Here is a 13,795-nt window from a genome sequence, read left to right on the forward strand (position 1 = left end):
TCAATCCTCAAACTTGGCTACACATGGGAACCACCTGTGGAGCTTAAATAAAGTACTGGCCAGATCCAGTGGCTCATGCCTGTAATCCCAGCAGTTTGGGAAGCTGAAGTGGGCAGATCACTTGAGGTCAGGAGTTTGAGACCACCCTGGCCAACATGGTGAAAACCCATCTCTACTAATAATACAAAAATCAGCTGGACATGGTGGTGCTGAGATCGCACCATTGCTGGGTGACAGAGTGAAACTATTTCAAAAAAATAATAGAAAAAGAAAAAGAAAATTACTGATGCTTGGTCCAACTTCAAGGCTCCTGATTTCACTGGAGCGGAAAGAGGCTTGAGCATTGGGAGTTTAAAAACTCTCCCCTCGGGGAGCTCTCCTTTATCTCTACTGGATAAAGTTGAAGCCTCTTCTTGTGCTGTCTCTATTAGCTTTGTCTCCTATGTCCCTCCCTTTCAATAACAGAACTACTTAGAGTTTATGCATAAAACCTTCCTGTCTGTCACCCCCAAGCCTTTGCTCACCTGATCCTTCTGCCTGGAATGTCCTGTTTGCACTCTCTCAGGGGGCTCTTCCCCAGTCTGTGTCTTCTCCAGGCTAATTCTTAGTCATCCTTCATCTTTCAAGACTCAACTCAAATATCACCTACTTCGTTTGGGATGTCTTCCTGACCCATCTGTGCAAACCTCATTCTTACTCTAACATGTTGAATTGTAGTTTGTGTCTCTCCCACTCGACTCTTTGAGTTCAAGGCTGAAAATCAAAGGTTCTCCAATTTTATTGAAATGAAACAGGTTCAACACAATTCTTGCTTTCCTATGAAGCCATACTTATGTCTACTTTAGCCCAAATTCATTTCCTTCTCTTCTGTAGTCCTAAAGCACTTGGGAATTGTATCATCTCTAACCTGTGGGTTCTAAGTGACTAAAGGACAGAAACCTTGTTGTATTCTTTAGACCTTCCCCAAAGCACCTAACAAGTGTTAACTTATAGTGTTGCTTAAAAATGCTCATTGGTTGCTGGAAGCAAATAAAGTTTAGAGAGCTCATCAAGGAGAGTGCATAAAAATATTAAATGGGGCTGGGCATAGTGGCTCATTCCTGTAATCCCAGCACTTCGGAAGATAGAGGTGTGAGAATCGCTTGAGCCCAGGAGTTTAAAACCAAGACCAGCCTGGGCAATAAAGCAAGACCCTGTGTCTATTTAAAAAAAAAAAAAAAAATATATATATATATATATATATATATATGTGTGTGTGTGTGTGTGTGTATACACACAGAATTTTTATATATAGTTATTCAAAATAGATTTTCCATTTTATATATGTGCACACACATATATAATATGTACTATATATTATATATATAGTGGAAAAATCTATTTTGAAAAGCTATAAAGATCTATTACTACTTGTCCAATACAATAGCTACTAACCACATTTGGTTATTAGCACTTGAAATGTGGCTGGTGCAATTGAGGAACTGAATTTTAAGTTTTAATTAATTTTAATTAATTTAAATTGAAAACTGATAATTGATTTAATTGTTGGAGCCCTTTTAAGTATGTTTGAAATGACCTGGATATGTGAATCTTTTTTTTTTTTTTTTTTTTTTGAGGCAGGTCTTGCTCTGTTGGTCAGGCTGGAGTGCAGTGGTGTGACCATAGCTGGCTCCAGCCTCCCCTCCTGTGCTCAAGCAATTCTTCCATGTCAGCCTCAGTCAAGTAGGTGGAACTACAGGTGTGAGTCACCACGCACAGCTAATTTTTTAATTTTTTGTAGAGACAAGGTCTCACTATGTTGCCCTGGCTGGTCTGAAATTCCTGGGCTCAAGTGATCCTCCCACTTTGGCCTCCCAAAGTTTTGGAATTATAGATGTGAGCCATGGCGTCTGGCCTGAATCTACTTTTTAAACTGTCAACTTCATGAAATCTAAGTATAGATCAAGATTTTCCGGTGAAAAGTTAGCATCTAAATTGAGGTGTCCTGTAAGTACAAAATAAACACTGAATTTCAAAGACTTAGGTATAATTTTAAAATGCAAAATACATCATTAATCATTTTATATTGATTAATGTTATAATTATGATATTTTGGATATATTGATTTAGGTAAAATAAATTACTAAAATTAATTTTACCTGATTTTACTGCTAGAAAATTTAAAATTACATGTGTGGCTTGAATTATATTTCTATTGGAGAGAGCTGACCTATTCCAATAGATAGGCTTTGCTTTTTGATAATTATTGTAAGAACTGAATTTCAACTCTCTCTCTTTTTTTTTTTTTTTTTTTTTTTTGAGATGGAGTTTTACTCTTGTCACCCAGACTGGAGTGCAATGGTGCAATCTTGGCTCACTGCAACCTCTGCCTCCTGGGTTCAAGTGATTCTCCTGCCTCAGCCTCCCGAGTAGCAGGGATTACAGGTGCCCGCCACCATGTCCAGCTAATTTTTTGTAGTTTTAGTAGAGATTGGGTTTCACTATGTTGACCAGGCTGGTCTTGAACTCTTGACCTCAAGTGATCCACCCACCTTGGCCTCCTAAAGTGCTGGGATTACAGGCATGAGCCATTGCACCCAGCCCACCCTCTCATTTTCTAAGACAGTTTTTAGTAACTAGTGGTGATTTTACAGATAATTAAGTAGGATTATGTCTTTTGAACTCTTTTTTTCTCAATGCAGATCATAATCTACCTTCTCAGCCCAAGGAGCATAGCATTGGTCAGAAGCATCACCAGGAGGAAATAATTCACAAGTTGGCCATGCAGCTGAGACACATTGGGGACAGTATTGATCATAGGATGGTTCGAGAGGTGAGGCTTCAGTTTCCCCAGCCAGGGCCTGTCAGGTAGGAGGAAAGAGCAAACAAAACCACAGCTGCCAAGTGTCTGAGATGCCCAGGAATTATCAGAATTAATGGATTAATACTGTCTGGATTACCACATATTAGATCTAAATATTGTGAACCTGAGCCAAAGCTGGCATTTAATCTCATACTTGTTACTCAGACTGTGGTCTGTGGACTGGCAGCATCAGCATCACTTGGTTAGATGTGTAAGATCTGAGACTCCAGCCCACACAATCAGAATCAGAATCTACCTTTTTATGCATTCCTCAGGGGATTTGTGTGATCACATGCGCTCTGTGACAGACGGGGTGGCGGACCCCTCAGAGCCCAGTTTCTTGCTCTTAGATTCAACTATCCTGTGAAGCTTTCTTGGTGCAGCTTCCACCATGCTGTCCTCCACCATTCCTGCCACAGGGAGTGCCGTGTCCTCTTTTATACTCAGGTCCAAATGTGGACAACACACAGCCTTTTCCTCAGATAAAACATCCTGGAGACAAAACATGGATGGGAGATCCCAACAATAATGCTATAAAAGCAAGAGGGGGCTCATGCCTGTAATCCCAGCACTTTGGGAGGCCAAGGTGGGCAGATCACTTGAGGTCAGGGGTTCGAGACCAGCCTGGCCAACATGTTGAAACCCCATCTCTACTGAAAAACACAAAAATTAGTCAGGCATGGTGGCACACACCTATAGTCCCAGCTACTCTGGAGGCTGAGGCAGGAGAATCTCTTAAATCTGGGAGGCAGAGGTTGCAGTGAGCCGAGATTGTGCCACTGCACTCCAGCCTGGGTGACAGAGTGAGACTCTGTCCCAAAAAATAAAAATAAAATAAAATAAAGCAAGAGAGAAATAAAGAGAAAATAAACATAGAGAACATAGGCAATCAAATAAATATTTGATAGGCCAATTTCATTCCAACAAATATTTATTGAATGCCAGACTCAGTTCCACGCATTGGTGGCTACAGCAGTGAGCAGCAGTCTCATAGAAATGATGTGGGGAGGGAGCAGATAACAAGGCAGATGAACAGTAAACAGCCAAGTCAGACAGGGATGTGAGCTCCAAGCAGGATCAGGGCACACTGATTGATGGAGAGTGACTTCCAATAGGCTGTCGGGGAAGGCGTCTCTGGGAAGGTGATATTTAAGCAGATACTGGAAATGAGGGAGCTAGCCATGGGAACACCTGGAGTGGGAAAGTGTTCCAGGCAGAGGGAACAGCCAGTGCAAAGCCCGGCCCCACCAATCTACGTTGTGTCTCTGTGGATTTGTCTATTCTGGACATTTTATATAAGTGGAGTAACACAATATGGAACTTTGTGTATGGCTTCTTTCACTTAACATACTTTTTTCAAGGCTTATCCATGTTGTAGCATGTATCAGTATTTTACTTTTTACAGTTGAATATTCTATTGTACAGATATGCCGCATTTTGCTTATCCATTCACCAGTGGTTGGACATTTGGGTTGTTTCCACTTTGTGGCTGTTATGAATAATGATGCTATGAACATTTGTATATAAGTTTTTGTGTAGAAATGTTTTTAATTCTTTTGGGTACATACCTAGGAATGGAATTGCTGGGTCATGTGACATCTCTGTGTTTCACTTTTTGAGGAACTTTCAGACTGTTTTCCAAGGTGGCTACACTATTATACACTGTGGTCCACCAGCAGAGTATGAGGGTTCCAGTTTCTACACATCTTTGCCAACATTTGTTATTAACTATCTTTTTGATTATCGCCATCCTAGTGGGTATGAAGTGTATCTCATTGTGTTTTTGATTTGCATTTCTCTGATGAATAATATGCATCTTTACATATGCTTATTGGTCATTTTTCTCTTTGAAGAAATGTCTATTCATATCCTTGCCCATTTTAATTGACTACTTATCTTTTTATCATTATATGAGTCTTTTTTTTTTTTTTTGAGGCAGGTTCTTGCTCTGTTGCCTAGTCTGGAGTGCAGTGCTGTGACCATAGCTCACACAGCCTTGAACTCCTGGGTTCAATTGATCCTCCACCTCAGCCTCCTGAGTTGCTGGGACCACAGGCACGTGCCACCACACCTGGCTAATTTTTTAATTTTTATTTTATTTTATTTTTTTGTAGAGACAGGGCCTCACTATGTTGTCCAGGCTGGTCCTGGATTCCTGGGCTCAAATGATCTTCCTGCCTTGGCCTAGGAGTCATTTGTATATTCTGGATGTAAGTTTCTTATCAGATATATGATTTGCAAATATTATATCCCATTCCGTAGGTTGTCCTTTTACTTTATTGATAGCGTTCTTTGAAGTACAAAAGTTTTAAATTTTGATGAAGTTCAATTTATCTACTTTTCTTTTTGTTGCTAGTGCTTTTGCTTTGGGTGTCACATTTATGTTTTCTTCTAAAGGCTTTTTAGTTTTAGTTGTTAAATTTAGGTCTTTGATCCATTTGAAATTAATTTTTGCATACATTTTAGTTAAGAGTCTGTCTTCCTTTTTTTGCATATGGATATCCTGTTGTCCCAACATCATTTGGATTTTGTTGTTGTTTGTTTATTTGTTTGAGACGGGGTCTTGTTATGCTGCCCAGACTGGCCTCAAACTCCTGGGCTCAAGAGATCCTCCCACCTCAACCTCCCGAGTAGCTGGGACTATAGGTACATCTCACTGTGTCTGGAGTACCATTTGTTGAAAAGACGATTGTTTCCCTATAAATTGTTTTGGTGTTATGGGATCTTTGGGGTGTCAATTTTCTGGCCGGAAATCTCTGTGGCCATGGCATCTTTTCCCCAAGTTCTTGTCCTGCATCCAGGAAGAATGAGGTATGCAGACAAGTGAAGGGTAAACAAGACAAAGATGAGCTTTATTGAGTGTTACAACAGCTCAGAGGAGATCCGCAGTGGGTAGCTCCTCTCTGTAGGCAGGTTATCCATTGAGTGTTCAGTTCTCAGCAGAGAGGAGGCCCTGGAGAGAGTAGCTCCTCTTTGCAACTAGTCCTCCCAATGTCTGCAGCTCTCAGTGGAGAGGCGGCCCTAGAGAGGGTGGCTCCTCTCTGCCAGCAGGTCATCTCTGCAGCTGTTAGCAGAGAGGGCAGTTCCTCTCTGCAACTTGTTGTTGCCTCATCTCCAGCTATCAGCAGAGAGGGTAGCTTCTCTCTGCAGCTGATCATCCCATTGTCTCTCTACCCTCTTTGTCCTGAGGACGTCATCTGCCCTGCTCTGGCTGAGCCCAGGGCTTTTATGGACCTCAGAGGGGAGGCAGTGCATGCTGATTGGTCCATGGGTGGCCATGGGTGGGTCTGGAAGGGGCAACACCAGTACCCACTCTGGTCCACAGGACTGGTAGCCTAGCCCCCAGCCTTTAGACCCTCTCTGACCTGAAGATGGGGTCTCACTGGGGACCCACTCCCTTCCACCCAGGAATCAATCTGCCTCTGGCACCATGAGGGACTTGGCCCCCACCCCTACTCAGAGATTGGAGCAGGCTCTGGGAGCAGAGAGAGGCCAGGCAGTGGGAACAGACACCCCTGAGCCTTCAGGGGTAGGGGTATGTCCTTCCTGGGGCCCCCAAGGGTGCAGGCTGCAGAGATGCCTGGGTCCTGCAACTGGGAGGGTGGCCAGAGTGTCACCCAGGGAGCTCCTGCCCCAACTCAGAAGAGGTGGGGCTCCCACTGGCTCCATGGAGCATGCGGCCTAAGCTGCACCTTCCTGCTGCAGCCAGTATGAGGGCAGCAGCCATTGCCATCATTGGCACCCTTGTTGAAAACCAATGGGCTGTAAATATGAGAGTTTCTTTCTGTACTCTCAATTCTGTTCCACTGATCTGTATAGCTATCCTTATGCCTGCTCCAGCTTTTCTTGCAGAACTTTACAAAGCTGGTTTTGACCTAGACATTTGTTCTGTACTATAAACCTATAAACTTGCACTTTAGAATACCTTTTTTGTTGTTGTTTTTTTGACAGGGTCCCACTCTGTTGCCCAATTTGGAGTGCAGTGGCACTATCTCACTGTAGCCTCAACTTCCCAGGTTCAAGGAATCCTCCCACCTAGGCCTCCAGAGTAGCTGGGACCAAAGTTGCCCACCACCACACCTGGCTAACTTTTTTGTATTTTTTTTGTAGAGACACAATTTCGCCACATTGCCCAGCCTGGTCTCAAACTCCTGGGCTCAAGCAATCTCTGCGTCGGCCTCCCAAAGTGCTAGGATTACAGGCATGAGCCACTGCGCTCAGCCTAGAACAGCTTTAAAAAGACCACAACACATTTAAAAAATAATAGTTTGAAAAATTCCAGCCGAGTGTGGTGGCCACAGTCCCAGCTACTCGGGAGGCTGAGGTGGGAGGATCGCTTGAGCCTATGAGGTCAAGGCTGCAATAAGCTGTGATAGTGCCACTGCACTCCAGCCTGGGTAACAGAGTGAGACCCTGTCTCAAAAAAAAAAAAAAAAAAAAAAATCCTTCTAAGTTTGGCTCTGAAATGCTAAAGGCTTTGCTGCTTCGAAGTTCAAATCAAGGAAATTAACAGAATTTCAAGTCTGGCATGGTAACTTTCTTTCATATATAGTCATCATTTATTTACCTTTTGTACTCTGTTTAATCAAGCAGTCACATCGATTCTCTAGATGCCTTCCTGCCACTGATGTATTTAAAGAAACTTTTATTCCTGCTCTTGGAACTGCCTATCAAGCAGCTCATCAAGTTATATTTTTATATGCTAAATGGATTGTTGTTGAGCTGCCAAAGTTTTCCTCTCTTGTTCTTTTTACTTAAGCAAGTGCTCTGTCTTTTTCAAAAGTGTTTTGTGTTTCTCAAAATAACATCTTTTAGGGTGGGCACAGTGGCTCACACCTGTAATCCCAGCACGTTAGGAGGCTGAGGCCAGGAGTTTGAGACCAGCCTGGGCAACATAGTGAGACCCTGTCTCTACAAAACAATTTTTTGAAAAATTAGCCAGGTGTGGTGGTGTGTGCCTGTAGTCCAGCTACTTGGGAGGCTGAGGTGGGAGGATTGCTTGAGCCCAGGAATTCGAGGCCTTAGTGAGCTATGATTGTGTCACTGCACTTCAACATGGGTGACAAAGAGAGACCCTGAATCTGAAAAAGAAAAAAAAAAATCTCTATTTTACCATTGAGTTGTGTGGGGTTTGGGTTCAAGTATGTTTTTTTTAATCCAGTTTTTTTTTTTTTTTTTTTTTTTAAGCCCGGGACATATACTTTTTCTAGATATAAAGCATGTTTTAAAATAGTTAGGCTTCTCATCACTTTTAGAATTTTAAATATGCCTTCGAAATTTTTCTCTCCTTCTGGGTTCTGGAAACTGCTCCCTCCCTGTCCTTACGCCCCTAGGAGTGGTGACAACTCTGTTGTCACTGGGTCTGGGTACTGCCCCATCCTCTGTGGTTTCTCCACACCTTTGTAGAGTCTCTCTATTTAACTCACCTTGAATTAGCCTAATTTGGGTGTGCCATCTGTTTCCTCTGGGAATCTGACTGATGTCATAATGCATAGGGAATTTCTCAGTTTGTTAGGAGGAAGGGAGGGAAACAAACATTTATTAAATTTTTTTCCAAGTACTATTTGAGACACTTTTTCATGTTTCATTTCATTCTCCCAGTAACCCTATGAACTGCTGTCACAGGTATTTCAGGAGAAGCAGTGGAGTTTCAGAGCGATTGCAAAACTTATCAAAGGGCACTTAGCTTCTAAGTGACAAGACTGGAATTTAAATATATGAGCATCTGACTCAGTGTTCTATACTTTTTCTTGTCTGCCATGCTGAAAGGAAACTCATTCCATTTTCCTAGCTGATATCAACTATAAGAGGGGGAGAAAAACATTTATTGATTTTCAGTTACTAGCAGGACAAAGTCTAAGTTCCTTAGCCTACTGCTAATGGTTTTCCATTCCTTTCTCCATTCATTTCTTCAACTTTTATCGAGCACCTACTGTATGTCAGGCTCTGTTTAAGTACTGGAGTTATGGGAGTGATCAAAGAGACAATATTCCTGATCTCACAGAGTTTGTAAGGGAGACAAACAGTAGCTACACAAATAAAGTAGGTAGTTTATCAGATAGTGATACATGCTTTGGAGAAAAGTAAAGCAAGGAAAGGGATAAGGAGTGTTGGGGTTTGCAATTTTAAGTAGAGATGTTAAGGGAAGGCCTCACTGAGAAGGTGACTTTATTTTATTTTATTTTATTTTATTTATTTTATTTTGAGACAGTCTCACTCTGTCATCCAGGCTGGAATGCCGTGGAACAAAGTCATCACTGCAACCTCTGCCTCCCAGGTGCAAGCAATTATCATGCCTCAGCCTCCCGAGTAGCTGGGATTATAGGCATGCCACCACACCGGCTATTTTTGTATTTTTAGTACAGGGGTGTTTCACCATGTTAGCCAGGCTGGTCTCAAACTCCTGGGCTCAAGTGATCCACCAGCCTCGGCCTCCCAAAGTGCTCACAGGCGTGAGCCATAAAGAAGGTGACTTCTGAGGAAAACCTTGAAAGAAGCATGGGACTGAGCTGTGGGTATCGGGGAGGAGGCAGAGGATTGGAGGCAGGAGGACAGCAAAGCCCCTGGGGCAGGAATGCATCTCATGTGTTTGAAGAATGGCAAGGAGGCCAGTGTGGCTGAAGCTGAGTGAGGGAGAAAGTCATAAAAGATATGGTCAGGGCCGGGCATGGTGGCTCACGCCTGTAATCCTGGCACTTTGGGAGGCCAAGGAGGGCGGATCACCTGAGGTTGGGAGTTCTAGACTAGCCTGACCAACATGGAAAAACCCTGTCTCTACTAAAAATACAAAAAAAATTAGCTGGGCTTGGTGGTTCATGCCTGTAATCCTGGCTACACAGGAGGCTGAGGCAGGAGAATCGCTTGAACCTGGGAGGTGGAGGTTGTGGTGAGCGAGAGTGCGCCATTGCACTCCAGCCTGGGCTACAAGAGTGAAAATACATCTTAAAAAAAAAAAATCAATCAATCTATCTATCTATCTATCTATCTATCTATCTATCTATCTATCTGTGTATGGTCAGGGGTGGGTGGTGGGCAGATTAGGTAGGGCCTTGAGGTCACTACAAGGGCTTTTTTTCTAGTGAGGTGGCGCCATTGGAGGGCACTGAGCCGAGGAACCACATTTCAACAGTCCACAGAGGGAGCTGTGCTGAGAACAGACTGCAGGGGGCAGGCGGGGGAGCATTTGTGTCTGACCCACAGTCTTTTTCTGATGTTCTGACATAAACAGTTGTTACTTTCTGCTCCAAAGTACTTAATATTCACCTCACCTCTTTGCCCATCTAAGTCCTAGACATTATTTACGGTTATTATTATTATTATTATTATTATTATTATTATTGAGACATGATCTCCCTCTGTTACCCAGGCTGGAGTGCTGTGCACAATCACAGCTCACTGCAGCCTCGACCTCCCAGGCACAGGTGATCCTCCCCACTCAGCCTCCTGAGTAGCTGGGACTACAGGTGTGTGCCACTATGCCTGGCTAATTTTTTCTAGAAATGAGGTTTCGCCATGTTGCCCAGGCTGGTCTCAAACTCCTGAGCTCAAGCCATTCACCTGCCTTGGCCTCCCAAAGTGCTGGGACTACAGGCGGGAGCCACCATGCCCAGTCTTCTCTCCATTCTTCTAGCCTCAAGGCAAATTTGCTTACCCCTTTGAGAGGACTAAGAAAGTGTTTTGGGAAGCCAGGGGAATAGGTTATCAGCCCTGAAAAGGGTGTCCCAGTTTGCTGATGAGCCCCAATTTGTTGAGACCAGCCTAGGCAACATAGTGAGACCCTGTCTGCACAAAATATTTTTTAAAATTAGCCAGATGTGATGGCATGCATCTGTGGTCCTAGATACTGGGGAGGCCGAGGTGGGAGAATCTCTTGAGCCCAGAAGTTTGAAGCCAGATGGGAAAGATGGTCAGATAGGAAAATATGTCCAGAGGCAAACTTCCAAGGCAATGTGAGGATATGGCCATATGGAAGGTGCTGTCCTTCAGCTCATACTATTCATAAAGCAACCCAAGAAGGTTGTTTGCAGCATGGATTGAATTACTATTTTCCATTGTGTTGAATTTTTAACTTTGGATTATTCTATCACTTAAAAATAAAACCTTTCTGTCTCTCTTTTTTTCAAATAGGATCTTCAACAGGATGGCATAGATGCACTAGATGGTTTTGTCTTCTTTTTCTTTAGAAGAGTTCAGGTGTTGTTGCATTTTTTCTGGAACAACCATTTGCTGTAAAAGGAAAGTAAAGGTCAAGTTCTGCTTTCTTTTTACCCTCTGAGAAACATGAATCCCACTGGGACAGACAGGAAGAACACCCTTCTTCGTCTCCCATCACTGTTGGTCTACACCTGGTTTATTGAAGAACTGCAGGCTCACGAGCCATTTGTCTCTTCGGAGGAACTAGCTATGAGATGTCTGCAATCACGTCATGATGAAGCCCAAGGAGTAAACCCCAGGAAGCCTTGCTGCCCAGAAAATGCCAGTGCTGTGGATGGTCCCAGGGCTCCTTGTGAGGAAACCTTGAACATTTCCTTCCAGGAATGAAAGAGAATCTCGTCCTCAAACTAAAGATCACAGAAATGGGCACTTTCTCCTGGGCCACTCCCTGGGCACCATGCCCTCTGGTGACCTGTTGGCTCCACTCTCGTTACTCATGTCCAGATCTGCAGTGACAGCTTCTCCTTCTCAGTGACATGTCACCTCCCTGCCCCAGTCCTGGCCCCAACTCTCTCTGGAAAATCGAAGTGAAACATTTGTCTCTAATACTCAAATCCAACATATGGTCCATCTCATCTACCTTCCCATTTCCATGCCTAGAGGCCCCACGACTACCACTAGCACCATTGGGTGTTTCCTTCTCAGGCTCTGATTCTACAACATTTATGTTCTTGTCTCACCTTTGATCCTCTTACTCCTCTGTGACCCCCTTCAGGTCTTCCTTCAGCACTCCAGTGTTTTCCCATACCACTCAACCCTGCTCCAAGGTGTCTTTCCCTGCTCTGCCATCCTCTTTTAGGCTTGCCTGCTTAAAATTGGGAGTGCTTAGTCCTTAGCCAACAGTCCTGCCTTCTAGAAGAGTGTAAGACCTGACAGAGTTATGAATCCATCACAAGGCAAAAACTTCTCTGTTCCTATTGCTGGATGGTTTTGCTGTTATTGGTTGGTGGGCCCTTTGCCTGTTGAATGTATTTCACTCATTCTCTCCTGCATGCTCTGACGCAGTTCTTTCACCTCCATTCTTCTCCTTTTACGTTTTTGTCTACCTCATAGTCCCTCTCTCCCCTCCTTTAAAATAATTATAAATATTAAGAAGGTTTGTTGTTATAAATTAAAAGTTTATGTATCTTGAGCTCTTCATAGTAGTATTATTTTTAAAAATTCTAAAACAGAAATAAATATTGTTATTTTATTGAGCATGAAACCCCTGTGCATATTTCTTTCTTGAAGGAGGAACCCCATGGCGGGGTCTAGCCACTTATTCCTGCTCATATTGGTTTGTAGACTTTGATTATACATACCATCAACTTTGTCCTTCCAAAGGGAAATGTCTCCATTTTTAGTCTGTCTCAGGCAGTGCCTATTTATTTCTATTATTACTTAGGTTCTGGCAGACTAGTCCTAAAACTTTCTTTTTAAAATGTATTTTGAATAGGTTTTTATTTATATGATTCAAAAATCAAAACAAGGCCGGGCACAGTGGCTCACGCCTGTAATCCCAGCACTTTGGGAGGCCGAGGTGGGCAGATCACAAGGTCACGAGATCAAGACCATCGTGGCCAACATGGTGAAACCCCGTCTCTACTAAAAATACAAAAATTAGTTGGGCGCGGTGGCACGTGCCTGTAGTCCCACCTACTCAGGAGGCTGAGGCAGGAGAACTGCTTGAACCCAGGAGGCGGAGGTTGTAGTGAGCCAAAGTGATGCCACTGCACTCCAGCCTGGCGACAGAGCAAGACTCTGTCTTAGGGGAAAAAAAAAATCACAACAATATGAAAAGGTTTACAACAAAAACCCTTTCTCTTATTTTCTACTCTAAATTCCAGTTATGCTTTTTAGTTTTTATGTATTCTTCCAGAGGTTCTTTGTATAAACACTAGTTAATACATACATACATACACACACACACATATATACACACACATATATTTACATACAAGAGGTAGTAATACACACTGTTTCGTACCTTGATTTTTTTACTTAGCATGGGTGGGTGTTTTACAAATGTTAACTTACTTATTCATAACAACCTTATGAGACAGGTATTATTATTTGCTCTTTTTCACTGTTAAAAAATTGAGGCAAGGGCCGGGCGCGGTGGCTCAAGCCTGTAATCCCAGCACTTTGGGAGGCCGAGACGGGCGGATCACGAGGTCAGGAGATCGAGACCATCCTGGCTAACACGGTGAAACCCCGTCTCTACTAAAAATACAAGAAAATTAGCTGGGCGAGGTGGCGGGCGCCTGTAGTCCCAGCTACTCGGGAGGCTGAGGCAGGAGAATGGCGTGAACCCGGGGAGGCGGAGCTTGCAGTGAGCCGAGATCGCGCCACTGCACTCCAGCCTGGGGCACAGAGCAAGACTCCGTCTCAAAAAAAAAAAAAAAAAAAAAAAAAAAAAAAAAATTGAGGCAGTAGTTAGTAGAGGGAGGCAGTAGAGGGGTTAACAAACTTGCTCAAGGGCACACAGCCAGTAAATGACATGGTTGGGATTCCAAACCAGGCAGGTGTTCCTAAGTCTAGATTATTATCCAGTATGCCATACTGCCTCTTGGAGAGCTTGCCATGATCCACAGAGAACTCCATAAAGTGTTGAACTGTATTCAGTTAAATGAATGTACATAATTTGGCTGGGTGTGGTGGCTCACATCTGTAATCCCAGTGCTTTGGGAGCTGAGGTGGGAGATCACTGGAGCCCAGGAGTTGAAGGTTAAGGTGAGCTTTGATGGCACCACTGCACTC

The 13,795-nt window shown here is 43.4% G+C and overlaps 1 protein-coding gene across 1 annotated transcript in view; it reads left to right on the forward strand.

Annotated features, from left to right (window-relative positions):
* The window catches only part of PXT1 (peroxisomal testis enriched protein 1), a 37,991-nt gene extending 25,731 nt beyond the window's left edge, over positions 1-12,260 (forward strand). Inside the window, exons 3-4 of the mRNA XM_074039112.1 lie at positions 2,682-2,812; positions 10,970-12,260. Coding sequence (XP_073895213.1) covers positions 2,682-2,812; positions 10,970-11,074 — 236 coding nt within the window. The 3' untranslated portion in view covers positions 11,075-12,260. The remainder of the gene's footprint in view (positions 1-2,681; positions 2,813-10,969) is intronic.
* The last annotated feature ends 1,535 nt before the right edge of the window (positions 12,261-13,795 follow it).

Source organism: Macaca fascicularis, chromosome 4, assembly GCF_037993035.2.
Source record: "Macaca fascicularis isolate 582-1 chromosome 4, T2T-MFA8v1.1".
Taxonomy (NCBI): domain Eukaryota; kingdom Metazoa; phylum Chordata; class Mammalia; order Primates; family Cercopithecidae; genus Macaca; species Macaca fascicularis.